This window comes from Monodelphis domestica, chromosome 4 (genome assembly GCF_027887165.1).
Source record: "Monodelphis domestica isolate mMonDom1 chromosome 4, mMonDom1.pri, whole genome shotgun sequence".
In the NCBI taxonomy this organism is placed as follows: domain Eukaryota; kingdom Metazoa; phylum Chordata; class Mammalia; order Didelphimorphia; family Didelphidae; genus Monodelphis; species Monodelphis domestica.
Genome location: NC_077230.1, coordinates 131,657,484 through 131,679,314, shown reverse-complemented (window position 1 = coordinate 131,679,314; position 21,831 = coordinate 131,657,484). Strand labels below are relative to the sequence as shown.

The window sequence follows — 21,831 nt, the reverse complement described above, 5'->3', positions numbered from 1 at the left end:
ATTTGTTAGTAAAAGTTATTTTCATACTTCTTGTGCTAGACAAGGAAATATATCTCCTTACTTTTAAGTATTCTGTCAAATGACAAAAGAGGTGAAAAGAGGGAAAATAGGCTAAAAAAAGAGAAAAGATAAAAAAAGAAAAGAGAATTCACAGACTTTTTTGTAAGAGTAGGAGTTAGGAGTTGGATTCATAGTGAATTTAAAAGTGATTTACTTCAGTGATGTCAAACTCAAATAGAAATGAGGTCACTAAACTATACATAAGGATCCCTGTGACCTATATAATGACTATGAAAATTGTATATTAATATCTATGATTTTCTGTTTCTTTTGTTAACTAGTTCTCAATTATATTTTAATCTGGTTTGGGCTACAGTGGAGAGTAATATGGACTGCATCTGAACTGTGGAGAGTATTTTTGAAACCTCTAATCTACTCCAACACTCTCATTTTATAGATAAGGGAACTGATAGAGAGGTAAAATGATTTTTCCAAGGATACACAGGGAAGAAAGGGAGGAGCTAGGATCTGAACTCAAGGTTTTTTGATAGCAAAGTCAACGTTATTCCTTGTGTCTTATGCTATTTTCTTTGATATATTCTCATGGATGCTGAGAGTCATTCAAGTTGTGTCTTCAGCATTTGTGCCAGATTTGTTTATTGATCTTCAAGGCAAGCTAGAAAGCATTCTACTTTTCTACAATCCCTCACTTATCTAGATTTGTTCTTAAGAGAAGGGGAAGGGAAACACAGCTACTTTAGGAAGAATTTTGGAAAACAGAAGAAAGTATACTCACGGAACATTGTATAAAATTGTTGAGGATTAAGGTTCCATTTTCCCCATGGGGTCTTGTGGCCTTTAGACTGGGCATAATTAGCATGATTAAATTCTGGTTCAGTACCAAATGAATCCAGCACTCGGAGCATGCACCTGAAAGAAAAAGCCATTTTCTCAGAACTGAAATCTTTATCTGAAAAATGTTGAAAGCAAAAAGACAGGGACAACTAAGGGTTTCAGTGGTATGAGAGCTGGACCTAGAGAAAAGAGGTCCAAGGTTCAATCTGGCCCCAGACACTTACTAGCTATGTGAACCAAGGCAAGGCACTTAACCCACATTGTCAAGCCCTTACTGCTCTTCTGCCTTAGAACCAATATACGCTATTGATTCAAGACAGAAGGTTTTTAAAAAAAAGCAAAAAGACTAATTTACCCTGAACACTAAAGTGCCTTTAATTAAAAAAAATTATATGTAAATATATAGATATAGCTAGGATTGCTGTCCTTGTAGTTGCTTTCAGAGAATCAGTTTTAGAGCTAAAAATGATAATCCCCCCGCCTTTTTTTTTGTAGAAGCAGAAACTGAGGTACAAAAAAAATAGGTTATTTGTTCAAAGGCCAACAATGAAATAAATGTACAACTAAGATAAGATTTTAAGACTCCTATTCTCCCCTTGGTAGCATGGTGTCTCCTTGGTATATCAAATTCATATGTCAATAGAATCTATTATGTGGGGATATAATAAAAACGATTTTCTGAAGCATTCTCACATAAATTGCAGCTTATCTTTCAAATGTTTGCTATTCTCATACTTTAGGCAATAGTTCTTTAATATCTGCCTAATAAATAATAACTTTGTATTTGAAGGTTGGGGAGAAGAATCAAGTCAAAAGAGACCTAAAATGGTCTGACTTAACTTTTTAATACAAAATAACCTTACATATTATTTAAAATTCAAAGATATAATTCCAGTAAGGCTTTGAATTTTGTTTGAAAGACAAGGTGTAAGTATTCTATTGAAATAAGTGATATCATGCAAAGAGCATTAAAAGGAGGGGGGGTGTAAAGTGTCCAAGAAACCTCTTTTGAAAACAAACACATACACACATATATAAGCACAAAACAATCTAAAGGTAGGAGTCTATATCAAAGCAAAAATAATTCTTCATTTTTCAAAGCTGTTGATATAAATTAACATTTATATTTATTTATAAGTCTCATTTTCATCATCATTGGCTATTCTTTGAAAATAACATCTTTTCCTGGACTCATTCATAAATCAGAAATTCTGAAACCCGTTGAGGCAGCATGCTTTTAAAGTAAATAAATCAAGACCAAGCCCTCTATTTTAGGACCTGATGAAGAGAATGATGTTAAAGAGCCTGGCTCAGCTACTTTCCACCTTTTGTAGAAATATGGATGCCTGCCATTTAGGAGGTCAAAATTGAAACATGGTTTGTCTTCAGGGAACAAAACTGAGAGAAAAAAATCAAAATGCCTAAATGAAAATTTTTCAAAGAGATAAAGGCATAGTGTCACTTTAATGTGATGACTTTTCTATCAGAAAATACATTTATCATTATGTAGAGGCTTTATTGCTTGGAAGTCTTCCTAAAGCAATAAAAATAGGAGGAAAAAAAGGCAACAACCCAGGACCGCACTGGAACACAAGTCAACCACAGGGACCACTCCAATTCAAAGGCTGTTATTCTCTGTATGTCATCACTGGCTTTCACTGAAAACATTTTCAAAGCATCAATTTTCTCAGCATCTCTAAGAACACTCCAGTGGGAATGCTGGGGAAACTATAGAGGTAAATGGGAACCATAGGTCTAGGAGATAGGGAAATAGGGAGCTTTAGGTTGCCAACACATTTTTGTTTTCCATGTACTTTGAAGATTGCAAAATAATCCCTTTGCAAGGGTATTTTGGAAGCCACAGTGGGTGTTTTCTAGGATGGTGCTCTATAATGAGCAACCACAATGGGTATTCTCATTCTTTCAATGCAAACACTGAATGAGTTCCCCCTTTGTAATAGGTAGCATAGTAGGTGCTGTATGGGGGATAAAAAGATAAATAAGGCATGGACCCTGAAAGGCTGTCCCTTCCATTTCTCCTCTTGATGATGATTTAAATCAGGGATTATTTACATTTTCTGGGTCATGGACCCTTTAAGCAGTCTGGTTGCTGAAGCCTAGGGAATCCTTCCTAGAATAATGCTATTAAATGTGAAAAATAAAATACACAGGATTAAGAAGGAAACCAATTGTACTGAAATGGAGTTATCAAAAAAGCCTAAAAAAAAAAGGTTCATGAAGTCCAGATTAAGAAACCCCACTTTAAATGGTACATCAATTCATTTATACAAACACTGGAAGAAATTATTTTAGTGTGTACTATTGCCCTAAAAAATAAGAAAAACCATATCATTTTTTATCTGAGATATTATAAAGCTTCCCAATTTTCCCTGCCTCCAGTCTCTTTTCCTTTCCCAGTTCATTTTCCACACAGTTGCCAAACTGGTATTTCTAAAGTGTAGTTCAAACAATGTAACTTGGAATCCAAAAGCTTCAGCAGCAACTTAATGTACCTAAAATAAATCATATCCTTCTATTTGGCATTTAGTTCTCCCCCTATCCCGGCAATTTGGCCTCCACACCATCCCTTATTTGTGCCTTTCTACAGACTGTTCACCCCCCCAACCCCCAAGAATGCACATCCTACTTTCTCATCTTTCAGAATTTCCACTTCCTTTGAAAGCTTAGTTCAAGTCCCATCTCCTACATCAATTCCTAAAGAACAGAGATTTTATAATGTCCATTTTATATAATGACTAGCATTTAGGAACAATTAGGCATTAAAAAATGATGCAGATGTTCCATACAATGCCTAAAAACTGGGGACTTTTAAAACAGTGTAGGTCATTGTGCTCTAAGGCTTAGGGCTTTATTTTTGCTTCTGAGGTTCTCTTTTAAAGTAGTTGTCATATAGAATGATTACAGCGGAAGAAATAGAAGAGATTTGCAGGGAAGGGTTTCTTCCTCAAAAAGCTTCTAAATTTACTATGTTTTAGAACTCTATTTAAGGTTTTTAATATTTATGCCTTCACCCTGAATCTGTGTGCCTGGCATCTCAGGGCAGACTGGTGATTAAAAAAGATATTTTGCCATGTGATAGATGCCAGGAGTAAGTGGCCTTCTACCAACAAAGGAGTCATATATCAAAGCCAAGCAATTCTGGAGCATCTTTTACTGTTTCGTGTCTCCAGTACTACTAGATGACCATTCATTAAGTCTCTCTACTTGTTTTAAATTTCTAGTTTACTGCTTAAAAAAAAAAAACCCACCAGTGACATATTTGCCATTGGAACTTGTCCCTTTCTCCAAATAACCTTCTTTAGGAAGATTCTGAAATAAAATAACCAGGGAACCATAGGCAACTTAAAAAAAGAAGCCATTTATAACCTTCATTTTCCAGTAAATTCAAAAGAGTTCATATGTTTAACTCAACTGAAAATGGGAAATTGTATGCTAAAATTAAATATGATTTATTTGACTATATCTTGGACCATCTACATACTATCATTACTGAAAAATGAAGATGGCCCTTCATTTACTAATCTGCAAAATGGAGAGAGATATAGAAAAGATTTTTAGCGCTATTAACAAACTTCCTAGATTCTTAGTATTGCCATGGAACAGAGCTCCTGGCCCAGATACATTAAGAAAGATATGCTGCTGTTTAAAATCCCTAAAAGAGAATATATTTAGGAAAGGAACAATAACATGATACACTGTATTGAAAAGACTCCTCAGGAATAACTTTTTTTTACCCAACTAAAACAAAATCAAAGAGTGATCATTTTAATCATACAAATATTTTTTGATTGATCCAAATTTCACTACTGAGGTTTGTTTTTTGTGGTTGTTTCGCACAATGATTCCAGTTAATTGTTGTGTTATACATATTAAATATTCAGATGAGAATTTCTATTTAATGTTCATCAGGCATTTGCTTGCTGTAGGCAGGTAAAGATGGAGAAAGAAGAAGACAACATTCAGGTCATCTAATAAATAAAAAACAAAAATCCTTATCCTTTTATCTTAAAAAAATCATATGGTTTAGTATGTCTAATAACATATTAGACATTTTGCTTGCAGCATATAAAGCTATGTTGGACAAAACTCATTATATAGACATATATGTGTGAGTATATGTACTCATACATACATGCACACATGCATGTGTGTACACATATACATATATTTGGTATATAAACACCTCAGGCCAGACTCAGAACCATGGAAATTTGAGAATCAGAAATATTTTTAATTAAAAAAATTTTAACCGGTATCTTTTGTCTAAGAATTGATACTAACTATTGGTTCCAAGGCAGAAAAGTGGTATGGGCTAGGCAATTGGGATTAAGTGACTTGCCAAGGATCACACAACTAAGATGTGTCTATTACTAGATTTGAACCCAGAACCTGCCACATCTAGACTGATGCTCCATCTATGGAGCCTTCTAGCTGCCCTTAGAAGAGACTTTAGCAGACATCTAATTCTAGCCATTCCCAAAGGAATTTCTATTCTAACATACCAGATTCAACTCAGGTGCTGCCTTTTCCATACAACCTTCCTTAAATTCTTGAGGAAAAACCTCTTATCTCTTTCTCTAAATTTCTCCTTTTTTCATTGTATCCATCCTTTTCACTTATCTCACTTTTACTTGTATCTTGGCTATTTTTCTTTCTGTCCCATTACAGCATCCTTCCTAGAGAGCATATTTTGTGTTATGCCAAAATGCGAGTCTCCAAATTGTTGTGCCCTTGTTCAAAGTTAATTGCTTTAAAAAATGTTGAATTTTTGTTGAATTGAAGGTGATTTTTCTCCCGTATACCCTTCAAAGCCATCCTCTTCATGTCCCTCCCACAAGAACATAAATTCTGCATCTGGAACCCTGGGACACTGGGCTCTCTGACCCTTTTTTGCTTTATTTATCCCACCAATTGGCTTACATCCCACTTCTAAGCTGTTTCCAAAACTTGCCATAGCACTTGGTCACTGCTTTTCCTCTCCTTTCTCCAACTCCTTCCTTCGTCCATTAGAGTTTAAGCTCCTTGAATGCAGATGCTATCTTACTGAATGAGATATTTATAAAGCACTTATCACAGTGCCTGACACATGCATAGCACTGATGAATTCTCAGGTTGGGGAGGCACATGCATATTATTTGCTTATATTTGCACCCCTAATTCTTAGCAAAATGCCTGGCATAAGTTATTGAGTCCTTTGTCATTTCCTCCTCTAGTTCATTTTACAGATGAGGAAACTGAAAGAAACAAGGATAAGTGACTTGCCCAGGATCATACAGCTAATAAGTGTGTGAGGCCAGATTTAAACTTAAGTCTTCCTGACTTAAAGCCCCAGCACTCTATCCACTGTGCCACCTAGTAGACTACCCAACATATAATAAGGGCTTAATAAATGCTATTTTTATTTTCCAAGTATCATTTTTGTTTTGTTTTTTTAATGTAAAATTCAGCCTTCATTATAAATATTATCTTTTGTTTGAGGACTAATGCCATAGAGTGGAAATCCAAGATCATTTCATACATTAAAAAAATAGAACATGCACTCTCCTTAGCAAAGTCTTACAAACCAGTATTTTATCAAAGGGCTAAAGTAGGTATAGGGAGAAAGGAGGGAAATGAAAGTGGGAAGTTAGAAAGAATGCCTGACACATGTTTCCTGTTCTTGGGAGATCAATGAAAATAATGAATGATTGTTGAAGGTGGAAAGTAGCTATGAACAATTTGGCTTTCAATTGGGAATAATCAGCACAAATCTAAGGATCTTCTTTTTTCACCTCACTCCTTGCTAAAACAAATGCCACTTAAATATCACTGTTAAAGAACAGACATAAAGTTTCAATTGAAAACCAAACACTTACTGGTAATGAACCCAGGAAGGGCCAAGAGTTTTCTTAAATTGAGCAAGTCCCACGATATCAATATAAATGAGCTCCACAATCCTATCGCCTACAGTTGGGCAGCCAGATCTATTACCTACAACCCTCTTCATTATCCTAGGGAGAGAGGAAAAACACACATAATAGATCATTAACATAATGTTACACACACACATACATACATACACACACACACACACACACACAGGCAATCTGATGGCTTTTCTAATGAAATATCTCAAATTCATTTTTTCCCATGAAGCCTTCCCTCATATTTCCCAGCAACTCTATGTCCCTGATTCTCTCTTTTGATCATGGCACCCAAATATCCGTAGAAAAGTAGAAAATGCCCTAGAATTGGGAATGAGAAGACCTGAATACCAGTCTTAAAAATGGTCTTCTACTATACATCTAACTTCAGAAATTTAGTTTTTCTTTCTATAAAATGAGTCTAACTTCTGTTATACCTATCCTGACAGTCAGTATGTGTTTGATGAACTTCAATGTCCTATAAAAATAATATCTTAAAATTATGATCATCATTATTGCATTTATCAAGAATTATTCATAAACAATATTGCTATGATTGGTATGATGCTAGGTGCTAGTTATACTTTACCAGATTTTTTTTTCCTTGTCTGTTCCTAATACAAAGTAACAGGTACTTTTCATACTGCTTTCTAAAATGTTCCTTTCCTTACAATTTCACCTACAAGTTAAATCCAAAGCCATTGGGAATTATTTTCCTTATTCCACATAGTAATAACTTAGATGCTTGAGTCAGTCTCTCTACAAGCAGTTCATCCAGTGCAAAAAAAACTGATGGATATGTCTAAGAGAATGCTTAGCCAGCTATACCAATCTACAAAGGATTAAGAGACTGATACAGAAATGGAAGAGGAAAAAGGAGAGGGATAGAAGAAGAAGCAATTATTGTTTATGTAGAAACACAGGTAGTTGACAGACTTGGAGATGAAAGTCTGCTGACTTAAAAAGAAGCCCAAGGCATTCAGGAAATTTGCTCCACCCAAATTAAATTATAAACAGAAATTTGTCTTAAGATAGAAAAAGCTGGATGCTAAGTGGAGAAGGGTATGAATTTCAGCAAGAGACAGGGAATTAGTAAAGTCAAGAATGCAATGTGCTGCAGATGTCTGAAGCACCTGTAATAGCAATGAATAAGCTCCTTAGTTTGAATTTTCTTGTGTTCATTTATGAAGCCTCTGGAGCCTGCAGCTACAATGAAAACATATCATCCTTTTCACAGTGTATGTATTTAGCTCCTGAAAATAATCTTCTTATCTCCTGTTTAGTGAATTATCACTTTCATTTTTCTCTGTGAGAAATTACACACTAATAGAGGCTTCAAGAGTTTACAATTTCTTTTTTTGTATTCCAGCTTCAAAATTGAAAAGTAATCTCCTTACTCCTTGAGCTCAGCCAGTGAAGCTGAAATCCTAATGTCATGGCCCAGTAAGTAGAGAGATGTAATTAAATCACTCCACTGAACTAATTCACCAAGTGGGCCTCCACTAAATGCATTCTCTGCAATCTTGAAGCCAGATTCCTTGGTCAGAAGTCCCAGGTGGACGAGAATCTGAAAAATAAGACACATAGATAGGTTTATGTTGAATTAACATCCAAATTACTTAAGACGTTTCCACCACCATGAGACTCAATACTTGATAAAGTGGCCACAAAACAGTGTTCACATTTAGAGGCTTTAATTTTTATATTGATAAAGAGAGGAAGAAAATAATATCTGAGATAGAGAAGTAAGGACTACAAGTCTACCCTTTGCATGTGATGAGTACTTCTCTATTTGAGCCATAAGAAACATAATCAAATTCTTCTAAAAAAGGATGCAAAGAAATCAAAATTAATGAAGTATGGTCTTCCTTTATATGCAATATATTGAAAAAGATGATAAAAACCAGTGGTGGAAGGATTGTAAAAAATGGGTGTAAATATGACTATACTATTGGTGTAGCTGTAAACCTTACTATCCATTCTGGAAACCAATTTAGACTTGCACTGTGACTAAAGTATCAATAACCTGTAACCTAAAGATTCCATGTTCTGAAGAGGTCAATAACAAAAAGAACAGTTCAATTACATAATAAAACATGTATAGCAGTGCTTTTATAATAGCAAAAAATTAGAAACAAAGTAGACATCTTGGAAAATAATTAAAACATTTAAATTATGGCACAGGAAAATGATGGAATATTACTATGTTATAAGAAAGTTAGCTGTTGAACACAGAGAAACATAGGAAAATTTATGAACTGATGCAAAGTACAGTTAAGTAGTAACAGTAAAATAATATTTACAATGACTACAACAATGAAAATGGAAAGAATAAGGCAATTGTCAAAAATCTAAATTACATGAAATAACACTGATGACACAGTAACACTTGACTTGGATGATGGAAGAACTGGGTTCAAACACTAGATACTGAATAGCATTGTGACTCTTAAAAAATCTTAACTTCTCATTGTACAGTTTCTCCATCTATAAAATGAACAGCTTTAGACTCAGTGGCCTTCAAAGTTTCTTCCAACTCTAAATTTATGATACTATAATCAATTATTTCTTCTTTTCAAAGGTAGTGTAGGAGGGGTGTGCAGCAGAGTACACAATGTCAGGTCTAATTGATGTGATTTTTAGCTTGCCTTCCCTCCCTACTCTTCCCCCATCCTTTAATTCTTTCCTAATAGGGATGGCTGTCTGAGGGAATGGGGAAGGATATATAGGGAAATGTAGATAATATAAAAGGAAAAAAAACCCTGCCAATACATACTCTTAAAAATAAAACACTGAAGAAACTATCCTCATATTCTTTAATTTTTCAATCCTTATTTTATGTCTTAGAATCAAAACTATGTATTGCTTCCAAAGCAGATGACTATAAAGGGCTAGGCAATGGAGGTTAACTGACTTGCCCCAGCTCACACAGCTAGGAAGTGAATGAACACAGATTTGAACCTAGACCCTCCCATCTCTAGACCTGGCTTTCAATCTACTGAACCACCTAGCTGCCCCCATCCTGATAATATTTAGAGACAATTAGTAATGTTAGGTTCCAGGCTTTACAAAAAGTAGATGCTGGATGGATATTGACTGAACTGTTGAAACTAATTTTTGTCAAACCAGAAGAAAAACACAATCAAATGAAAAACTGGGCAAATGTAGTTCAAAGAGTAATTAAGGGGTTGGAAAGTTTCTTTATCTCTTTTTTTCTTTTTCTAAACTATCAAATCAATTAGAACTGAAAACAATCTGCCTAATTCTTTGAAATAGACCAAAGAAGTGTGAAGAAATACTGTTAACTCTACTCAGCCCTTAAACTTCCTGCACATTTAATCTATAATCTGTCTTTCCCAACAAGAATCTATCTCAGAGACCCATCTCTGTGGAATTGTGCGTTGGCTATGGGAGGGGAGGGAAAGAATATGAATTTGTAACCTTGGAAAAATACACTAAATTAATTAAATAAAAAATTTCCAGATTTGGGGGGGGGATAAAAAATTTCCAGATTTGGGGGGGGGAAGCAAAACAAACAAACAAAAAATGAATCTATCTTAGAGCACTCAAGTTTCTCTTCTTCAACTTCAAATGGATTTGTCCAAGCACTGGGTAAAGGCACCAAACAAAAAACATGGGGCAATGCTGACTTATTGCTAGCAATAGAAAAAAGGGAACCTAGCTGAAACATCATGGAAAGGTTGGCATGGAAAATATGAATGAACAAAAGAGAGAGGTGAAGCATGTCCTCACAAAAAGGCTAGTTTCAGGAAGTGAAATGTGGCAATATTACTTTACAATGATGGAGTCAATCTGATGATTCAAAAGAAACTGGTCAGCAGGCATATTACTAAATGCCTTTCCAGAAAGCTGTTTACTCCTGATGTTTGAGAGGAATAATTGGAGGAAATGAACACAAAAATGAGCTGTATAAAAGACACAGCAGATTCACCCTGAGGGAATATCATTGTCAACATCACACATTTCTCTTTTGGTCCTTTTTCAAAGCAAAACCAAACTTAAAAGGAAAATTGGTTACTGTAACAAAATTAATAAGAAACTCACTTTTTTCCGTTTTCTCTTTTCAAGGTTTTGCTTCTCTGCCAGTGACTTAATTGCTTCAATCCATGCATCAGCCATCCGCCGGATCCTTAGTATCATCCATCGGAATTCTTCATGCCGTTTCATCATTCCATAGAGTAGATTAAAATCCGTACGAATTTCCGCCTATGAATAGAAGTTTCATAGAGAAAAAGGAAATGAAGTGGGGATAGGTGGAGGACCGAAAAATATTTCGAAGCATGATGGTTTTGATGTGGTAATGTTTTGTCTTGAACTTAAGAGGCTGAAGTGAATAGTGGACTTAAAAAATAAGGCTCCTCTTTTGTACAACAACTTTAAAGAGCTAGTCTTATCAACTGAAAAATGAAGGTGTCTGATCTTCTAAGATATACCACGGAAAAATGATATACTAAGCACTTCTTATTAAATGTTGTTCAACCTAATTTTAACAAAATGGATTGTGGGTGCATGCAACATGTCTTTAAAACTCTGTTTTCATGATATGGAGAAAAAAAACCCAAGAACTAATGGATCTACATGGCACTTTCTATGGGATAATTGATTCCCCCAAGAATTAGAGGAAACTTCTATAATCTATTTTGCTTTCTGTTTCCAAGGGATTTACATATACAATTCTCCTTCATGAAAGAGGAAAGGAAAGCTTATGAGAGGGCATAGACTTTCTTCTGACCCTGACCAACCAGGACAACTTGACTAGGAGTATGTTCCATATACAAGACACTTAACATTGGTATGACCATCCTATGTTTTTTTAGTGGGATAGGAATGCAACTATAACTCCACTGAGGTAGAGAATTCCAGGTGAAGAATTTCCATCTACCAATGAATGTCTGCAACTATTTTACAGCTTATAATTTTAGTCACTTTATTTCCAATATTTTGTATTTGTTTATATGTCAACCTGATATTCTTTCCCCACTGCTCTCCTACTGTGGCAGTGGGAAATGTTTCTTTTTTAGTCTTTACATCACTGGTGGCTCACACAGTAACTCATACATAAGCAAGCATTGAAAGGTTAAGTGACTTGCCCAGGGTAATACAGTTCATGCCCTGAACCTGAACCCAAGACTTTTTGCCTTCGAGGTTAACTCACTATCTACTAAGCTACATGGCTTTTCTTAGACATTTTTTTTTAAACCCTTACCTTCCATCTTGGAATCAATACTGTGTATTGGCTCCAAGGCAGAAGAGTGGTAAGGGCTAGGCAATGGGGGTCAAGTGACTTGCCCAGAGTCACACAGCTGGGAAGTGTCTGAGGCCAGATTTGAACCTAGGACCTCCCATCTCTAGGCCTGGCTCTCAATCCACTGAGCTACCCAGCTGCCCCCTTTAGACATTCTCTTTTTTTTTTTAATTTTATAATATTTTATTTGATCATTTCCAAGCATTATTCATTAAAGACAAAGATCATTTTCTTTTCCTCCCCCCCACCCCCCATAGCCGACACGTGATTCCACTGGGTATCACATGTGTTCTTGATTCGAACCTATTGTCATGTTGTTAGTATTTGCATTAGGGTTTCCTTTAGAGTCTCTCCTCTGTCATGTCCCCTCAACCGCTGTAGTCAGGCAGTTGCTTTTCCTCGGTGTTTCCACTCCCACAGTTTGTCCTCTGCTTATGGATAGTGTTTTTTAGATCCCTGCAGATTGTTCAGGGACATACATTGCCACTAATGGAGAAGTCCATTACGTTCGATTATACCACAGTGTATCAGTCTCTGTGTACAATGTTCTCCTGGTTCTGCTCCTCTCGCTCTGCATCACTTCCTGGAGGTTGTTCCAGTCTCCATGGAATTCCTCCACTTTATTATTCCTTTTTGCACAATAGTATTCCATCACCAACATATACCACAGTTTGTTCAGCCATTCCCCAATTGATGGGCATCCCCTCGTTTTCCAGTTTTTGGCCACCACAAAGAGCGCAGCTTTGAATATTTTTGTACAAGTCTTTGTGTCCATTATCTCTTTGGGGTACAGACCGAGCAGTGCTATGGCTGGATCTCCCTTTAGATATTCTTAATGGAGTGCTAGGACTTGTATGGGATCCTATATTTTATTATGGATGTAGTGAACTTTGAAAGGGGCCTGAACAAAGCTCCTGGTGTAGCAAGCACTTTACAAATGATTATTGACATTGTTCAAAGAGTTCTGTTGCTTGTACAGGATTATAAACTTCTTGACTATTAATTTCATATCCCATCATGTATAACTATTTTGAAGAGTATAGGACATATACTAGATATTCAATAAATGCTTACTGGTTAACTTGCCCAGGCCACCCATCAGCCCTGAATAGGTCACTCACTTCTACAGGATTGGCAAAAAAAAAAATTGTTCCTTTGTTACAGTAGGAAGCATATGGAACAAAGATGTCAAACATGCAGCCCTGAAGACTCGTGAGCACAGCCAGAACCAGATTCAAATAAAATCAGGAAATGTTTAACAAAATAAATAAAAATAAAATAAAACCCCAGTAATGTTAATATGCAGTATTATGGTTTTAAAGGCCTCTATTTTTATTTGAGTTGGACAACAATGTTCTAGAAAAGGTTAATTACAGAGAAAATGCATCTGTTCTAAAGACCTAAAACTTGTAAGTAGGTTTTCAAATTTTCTCACCATTGAATTCTGATCTGGTTCTTCATAGGGATTTTTGGCTCTCCAAGGTAAATGAGGACACCAATTTTCAACCTGGAACACAAAATCAGAAGATCTTAGGTGAGCTGATTTATATATGAATGTCTTTCTCCTCTCCCTCCCCCTAATTCCTTCTTTGGAAATATATTACAAAACAACATCAGGCCAATAATTTAGTCTGAAGTCTTCTGTCTAATCAGAATGAAAAATCTTATCAATATTCTTTTACTGAAATCTTATTGCTCAAATCTTTATAAAAAAGTCTATTCAGTTTCTAAAGTAAGAAATTTAAGCAGTCAAGGAAAGAATCATCCCTGTGACTGATTAGAGAAATGATAAGGCAAAGGTTAAAAGTATCCTCCCCCCTTACTTTCTTATTTCAATGACACCATTTAAAGTATTTATTTGTTTGTTAATTTCATTAAATCTTGCAAACATCTCCTTCTCTTCCTGTCCTTCGCATGATAGCACTAGAGAAGACATAATTTGACCAAAAATGTATATATAAAATTATGTTTTGCTTGTTTCTATTTACTAGTTCTTTCTTTGGAGATGAACATTTGATGGAGACATCAGAAGGGAGTTCCAAAGAGTCTCTTCCAACCCCTTTTCTTGTCCTTTTCAACCTCCCTCTCTTGGTGATCTCATCAGTTCATTTGGTTCAATTATCTCTTTATATATGATCCCCAAGTCTATATATCCAGGAATCTTTCTCTTGTTGGTATTAAAGAGATGAATCTCCATTTCTAGGAGAAGTATGGGAACAGTAAAGGAGTTCTGTATTTTCTGAAACATTTCACTAGTTGTTACATGAATGCAAGCTATGCAACACAATAATTTTTAAAACACTGAAAGTGAGTATTACACAGAAAGAAGTGGACAGGTGAATTTTAGGTGTAAAAAATTATAATGAATTAAGAACTTTAAAGAACAATAAGGAGTAAAAAACATCAAGGAAATGTTTAATATGAAGATATATATAGATATACATATATCTGCAAAAGAATGCCTTCATCATGTTGAGTATCAGGAATTAGGGAGATTATGGACAAAAGTTGCACAAAATGGAAAGACATGCACAGATTTCAATTGAGGCACTAGAAGGAACATTCTGATTAATAAGATCACAGATCCATTGGAGCCATCTCTCTTGAAAGCAACAGTTCTATTTCTTGGCTATCTCCACCTAATATGCCATATGGATCTCAAAATCAAGATGTCCAATGCTGACTTGGTTTCTCTCTCTGCCAAGCCCATCTCTTCTCTAAACTTCTCTATTTATTTTGATAGCAGCACCACCATCCAGTATCCTGGATCACAACCTTGGTGTCATCTCTTACTTTTTCTCTCTCCCATATGCTACATATATATTTTCTTTTCTGAATCAAAGAAAAAGTGAAATATAGCCCCCTTCCCTTTTCTGGATCAAATTTAGATTTAATCACATTTACAAATGACTTCTGGAAGTCAAAAAGGCTCTCTAGTGCTAACAAAGGGAATGTTTGATCAGTTCCCTATACAGAAAAAAGCAACTTGCCTTGGCTGTCCAAGTTCTGATTACTGGTCTTAGAATATTACCATGAATGGCAACATCTTCTTAAATACTATGAATGAGAAAAGTGAGGAAGATAAAAGAAAAATGAGTACCATACACAGAGAAGGCCTTCTTGGACACAGCAACCATGTCTACATCTGTGCTTCATATACTTTGGCTGGACTAAAGAGCTTATATCAAAGAAATGAGACAGAGTGCCCCCAACAAAACTGCTAAAAAGCATGTTTGTAAAATGGAAGCTTCAAATAGAAACTTCTGACTTCCAACACACATACAATCACTGAAAAGTATAGGAGAAGAAAGGCAGAGAATTTAAATAAACTTCATACTAAGAAAATAAAAGAAAAAAATCTTAATTTAGGACGAGAAAAGGGAAATTAACCATCGAAGGAATTAAGAAAAGAGACAAATAAAAAAATGATAATAAGATCATATCTTGATAACTCAAGATAGCCTCTCCCTTCCCCTACTTTAAACTCCAAATAAAACAGATTCTTAGATTCACTTTCATGGAAATGTTGTGTGAACTCTTCTTCCAAACAGTGACTTTAGGGAAAAAAGAAAAAACTTTGGTTCCTTTGTTTACATGGCTATGTTTATCAATTCTTCCTCATCTGAAACAATGGACAAAACTTTGAGTTTCTGAAAGCCACCTGTTTAAATACAGAAGATTAAATAGGTATGTGTAACTTTTGGCTAGGAATTTCAATATAACACATCTATCACCTATGATTATGGGAATGTGAATTTTTGGTTTCGTTGTTGTTTTGGAGTTGTTGGGTTTTTGAGGAGAGGGATAAGAGAAGAAAGAATCCTAAGATAACTAATTAATTATACAAAAACCAATTCTTCCATAAAGAAAATATTTTCATCTTTTTCAAGTCTCAATGGATTACTCAAGCTGGAAGAAAGCCAACACTGGCAATAATTCCAAGTGCTAAAACAAACAACTCTTAAATGAGCAACATTTCCCCAAATAATGGCTTTAATTAATGGCATTTGGAGAAAATACTGCTAAAGTCTAGTAGCTTAATATCTTTAATCCGTAACTTTCTCCTTAAAAAGCAACTTAAGATTCATAGCAGCAGCACTAAGCCATAAAAAACATGGCCACTCTAAAAAGCAAGCCGGATCATGACCTCTAATTTGAGGACAAAATTCATTCAACATGAAAATCTTTTTGGTGCACTGGCTTCTGGCTATAAAATGAAGTAGTGAGCATGATAGAACTCTAAATATATATTTTATGTCAATGTCCCATAAATCAAGTTTGCTCAGAGAGAATATAACAAAATAAGTCTCTGATGTTTGACAGTCCTATTTCAATAGATAATAAAATTTCATTCCTTTTGAGCAGATCTTAAAATAATAACAATAATAATAATGTTCATTATCAAAAGAATTTATCCATTGGGGGGCACAAAGTCTCCAAAAGATAAAAATTAGGCCACATTTGTGTGGACTGTATTAAGGACATATTCTATTAAATTAAAAAGAAAAAGAACAAAATAAATATACAAGTCAAGTTGGAATATAGAATGGGATTATGGGGGAAGAATAAAATCATGTCAAAAATTGGGAAGAGGTTCAATGAATTCCTGTATACGATTATGTTTATATGAAAGATTAACTTGTCATTTCTCAAAAGTGATATAATTTTTTAGGCTTTATTCCTTGGAATGACTAATCAGTTCTGTTCTAGTTTTTTTTTTTCTCTTTCCAAAAATTAGTATAGTCCTTTGTTCAAAGGAATAACTAACAATTAAGACCTGAGGATTTTTTAAGATTTTGTGTTATATTCTTCAGTTAAAAAGCTCATGACAAATTAAGTGAAGCTAAGTTGAAGTTTTTAATTTGAAACTTGGTCCTTCACTTTGGGTGAAGGACATAGCTTAATTTACATGCATCCAACTGGACTAGAAAAGATCACCCTTCCTTTAAAAAAAGAAACCCTTCATCTGTCTTAGAATCAATATTAAATATCCATCCCATGGCAGAAGAGTGGGTAAGTGTTAGGCAATTGGGGTAAAGTGTCTTGACCAGAGTCATACAGCTAGAAAGTCTGGGGGCAGATTTAAATCCAGAACCTCTAGTCTCCAGGCCTGGCTCTCTATCCACTGAGCCACCTATCTGCTCCTTCATGAGCTTTTTATGTGCATTTTTTCCTAGAGCAGAGACAAGGCAAATAATGTTAAAAGACAATAACTATCATTTCCAAGGCAGAAGAACAATAAAGTTTAGGCAACTGAGGTTTAATGACTTGTCCAGGGTCACAAAGGTAAGAAATGTCTGAGGCCAGATATGAATCTACAACTTTCCATCTCCAGGCTTAGTGCTCTGTCCACTGTGCTACCTAGTAGCCGCAAAAGACCATAAATTATTAAAAATGGGGGGAAAGTACTATCACTGAAATTACTTGACTCAACCATCTAACATTCTAACTCCCTCAAGTGATCTCATTTTAGATAGCAAAATAAGAAGACCGAATGGAAAATATATTTGGTCAAGATGAACTCAGAATTTCCTTGCAGTATGTCCAAGTTTGAATACTTTACCAAGTTTGACTATTTTTTAAGTATGTACTGCCATGGATTTATGAATAGAAAGAGCCTCTTGTCTCTTGGCTTCCCTGGCGTCAGTTAAACTGCCACATTCTGCAAGACTCTACTAATCCTCCTCCATCTGAGTGCTTTCCCTTTGAAATTTATCCTATCCATATCTTGTTTATACAAAATTGTTTGCATGTTGTCTCTGAATCCCTAGAGGATGGAGTCTATTTTTTGTTGTTGCTTGCTTTATATTTGCATTTCTTTCTATCACTAGTGCTTAACAAAGTGCCTGGAACATAGCAGGTGCTTAATAAATGCTAGCTGACTAAATTATAAACAAGAGAAGATATAAAGCCTAACAAAAAAGGTGCCCATTGAAGCCTCCTTTTTTCCAAGTATTCCAAATATCTCTTAAAAACTTTTAATTAATATTTTGTTTATACATTGTCAGAATTTTCTCCTCAAATGCTGTTTAAATTGGGAGAATCTGTAGTTAATCTCCAAAAAGGATACTGCCCCCAAAAGATATGAGCAATTCTATCTATTAAACATAGCTCATGCAACAATTAGGTGTTAGGTGCTAGGAGCTGAGGATAAAAAGACAAAAACAAAATAGTCCCTGGCCTTAAAAAAAAACTTATATTCAATTGAATATAAACAGTCTGGTTAACTATCTTCTCCTGCTGCAAACACAGAATACCATTCTAACAAGTTCCAGGGCAAATACATATACAAATACATTAATGAAACTTTTAGAACGTACTATATTGTAGTGGCTGCTGATAAAAATAATGAAGAGAAAATAAAATTGGACATAACTTAAAGAGAAACCTGAGCAGATAATTTCCTGAAATTCTGAGGGGAAATAAATTTAAGCATTAATTGTTTATAGTGTTAGGAAGAATTCTAAAAGAACAAATATTAAACATAGAAAAAGAAATGGGAAACTACACCATGATACCATGAAGACTTTAGTAACATTTCTAGGGGTTTAGTACAATATAGGATAAATTTGTCTTTTGGTAAAGTAGAGCCAACTCTAGTTGGTGTTGGCGGAGGGAAGTATCTCCATAATTAAAATTTATAGCCTAGAAATACTAAGTAACCAAATGATTAAGGGAACAGAATAATCAAGGAAAAACCGACCAAACATATCTAGCTCTTTACTTAGTAGTATTACAAGGTCCTCTGCATGTGTATATGCAAGTGTGAGTATATAGATGATTTAAGATGATAAGAACTCTAAACAATCATAGGTAAGTAAAGTCTAAGAGTAAGGGGAATATTTCTGCTACCCATTCTATCTTACTAAAAGGGGAATTCAAATTCTTCAAATCTTCAAAGAGTATATTATTCTTCTCATCTAATGAAGTGCTACAGTTAAATGCTCCCCTGTTAGACCAAAAACCAGAGAGCTTCATTCAGATTTTTCCCCCTGCATCATAAACAGTCAATTCTTCATCACTGCCCACTTTGACAAATTACTCCATGCAACACCATTTCCAAGTTATCTTTAGCAGCCAACACAGCCCATAAATCCAAATCATTGTACTGGTTATTAGGATTTCATTTCATGCTCGCATTCACAAACATTTAAGCTTTCAACCTTTGCTGTTGGGCATTAATCTTGGCATTAATCATGGGATTAAGTACGCTGAATTTAAACTCAAGGTTAATAGCATGTTCAGCCAATATTAGTTTTACATACTGCCAAGGGAGAACTCTGAGAGGCAAAGACCTTTATGTCTGTTGTTCACTAGATATAAAAAACAGATTGATGAGTAAGGCAGAAAATTGCTTCTTTGTTCCTTTATGAGGCAATATCATCCCCTCCCACAACACACATACAAACACACAAACACACAGAGTTCAAATTGTTGTATGAATCAACAGCTTGTACCTATCAAAATTCTAGCTATCAATCACTCTCCAAATTCATTCTTTCAAAACTACCATAATTCCAAGACAACCAAGTGCTGCAAAGGAATATAAAAGGTTAAGGAGTTTTAGAAATGCATATTGTCTGCTTCAAGGCTGGTTACTAGAAGAGTGATGTCAAGTTGGGGGGGTAGGGCAGAAGGGAGGTGCTTGGAAATATACTCAGAAATCCACATATATAGTAGCAACAGAAGGAAATTAAGAAATTTGTTATGAATACACTGAAAGATCACAGCAATAGAAGCAGATTCTAAGAGCTCTGCAGAGAGCTAAGTTAATATACCTGAAACAATGACATTCATAATAATTATTTTATGGGTCCCCATTTCCATAATGGGGGTAGTTACATGATTCACAAAGACAGATAGAGAAAATTATTTCCCCGTTGTTGCAGAAATGTAAAACTGCCTAATGAATCAGTCACTGATTCCTTCCACTTGGAGTAGCTGAATAATCTTCTATAGAAGAATGTTTTCAAGTCTCATTGGGGGAGGGGGGCAAGGTGCCAAATTAATGGTATATTTGAACCATCAGTAAAATTAGGATAATTAAAGTACATTTTATAGGGACAATATTAGGTATTGTGACTGATCTCAAGCATTTAATGATCTGAATATGTGACTCTAAAGTCACATTTCTTGTTTGAAGGCTGGACATTCATTTGTACAAGATGAAGTAGAAGGGATTCATGCTGTGGCTAAGGGTTCAAAGAATCACAGAATATAAGAGGCAGAAGAGACCTTGGAGATCAACTAGGTCTCTGTATAATCAACCAAAAATGAGTTCAATAATCTCAGAGGTTCCCTCTAACTTGAAAATTCTATGTTTTTATGATTTGTTTCAAAGTGTATTCACAAAAGGGTGAAAATATATTCTTTAACACCAAAAATGTTACCCTTCTCATCTGTAGAATGGGGATGATTTATCCTAGTTCTTTATATAGATCTTTTAAGAGTGTGGAAGCTGCTAGGTAGCAGAGTGGGCAAAGGACCAGTTCTTGAGTCAAGAATACCTGGGTTCAAATTGGACCTATATACTTCCTAGCATTTCAGGCATTACTGTATACATTGGGGAAAAAAAGGAGAAAATAGCTCCTGTTCTCAAAGAGGAACTCACATTCTAATGATGGAGACTTGTAAATAACTAGATCTATTCAAGGTATGTACAGAGAAGATGGAAGGTCCAAAGAAAGGCACCACAGCTAGGGGACCAGGAAGAATCTCCTGCAGAAGGTGAGATTAGAGATAAATCTTGAAGGAAGTCAGTGAAACCAAAAGACAGATAGATGTGAGAAACAAGTGCATTCCATGCAAGAGTGATAGCCAGTGTAAAGGCAAACAAACTATAGGAGAAGTATTGGGAGTGAAGGACCTCAAGTAAGCAGGTGTAGTTAAGAATATAGGAGTGAGAGAAAAGGCTAAGAACACAAAAAAGGCAGTAAGGCAATATGTGGTAAAGAACCTTAAAGACCAATGAGGGAACATAATATTTGATTTTAAAGTGTAACAAAGAGCCAGGAGGGTTTATTAACTGGGGAATGAGAGGACATAGCATGGTCAGAGCTGAACATTAAGAAAACTACTTTGTCAGCTGATTGAAAGACAGATTTAAATAGAGAAAAATGAGGCAGACAAACCAGATGTCCAAGAGTGAAACCAGGAAAGCTCACATAGGGTGGTAGTTTTGAGAGTAGAAACAAGGAAAAGTATATAAGATATGTTGTGAAGGTTGAAATAATGAAATCTGGCAACAGAATGCATATGTGTGGGGTGAGTGAGAGTAAGGAATTGAGGATGATAACTAGGTTGAGAGCCTGGGGATGCGTATAATTATCCTAAAATCCAAGTTTTAAGATCTTTTAAAGCAATTTTAGGAAGAGAAAATCACCAAAAACCCAAATGAGGAAAGTGGATCTTTTGGAGAAGGTGCCATAAAAATGCCTACAGAAACCACACACTACATCAAAAGATCCAGAGTGAACTTTAGGATTTATAATGAACTGAACTGAAGAGGCTTGATCCTATCATTTATTATGAGTGTAAATTCTTATGCCAAAGGGGAGTGCTCCCAATTGGCTTTTTGTCAATAAGTCTATCAATCATTTTTTGTTTTCTTTATACTTTTTCTTTTCTTTCCCTCTTATTCCCCAAATTGTAGTAATTCCCTCTATGTAAAATACAATATATTATATATGTCTACTACGTACATGGAATGATTCATTGGGGAAAACTAACATGTTAATCTCTGAGAGAATCTGAATGAGGAGATTTGACATGCTACTCTCCCAAAGA

The 21,831-nt window shown here is 35.2% G+C and overlaps 1 protein-coding gene across 9 annotated transcripts in view; it reads right to left on the bottom strand.

The window, feature by feature from the left end:
• MGAT5 (alpha-1,6-mannosylglycoprotein 6-beta-N-acetylglucosaminyltransferase) overlaps positions 1-21,831 on the bottom strand; it is a 410,898-nt gene that overhangs the window by 126,632 nt on the left and 262,435 nt on the right. For all 9 annotated transcript variants that reach the window (XM_016433598.2, XM_016433592.2, XM_016433591.2 and 6 more), the window contains 5 exons: positions 13,481-13,552; positions 10,845-11,006; positions 8,177-8,346; positions 6,732-6,866; positions 797-930 (listed from right to left, as the gene is read on the bottom strand). In XM_016433598.2, the coding sequence (XP_016289084.1) occupies positions 797-930; positions 6,732-6,866; positions 8,177-8,346; positions 10,845-11,006; positions 13,481-13,552 (673 nt within the window). The remainder of the gene's footprint in view (positions 1-796; positions 931-6,731; positions 6,867-8,176; positions 8,347-10,844; positions 11,007-13,480; positions 13,553-21,831) is intronic.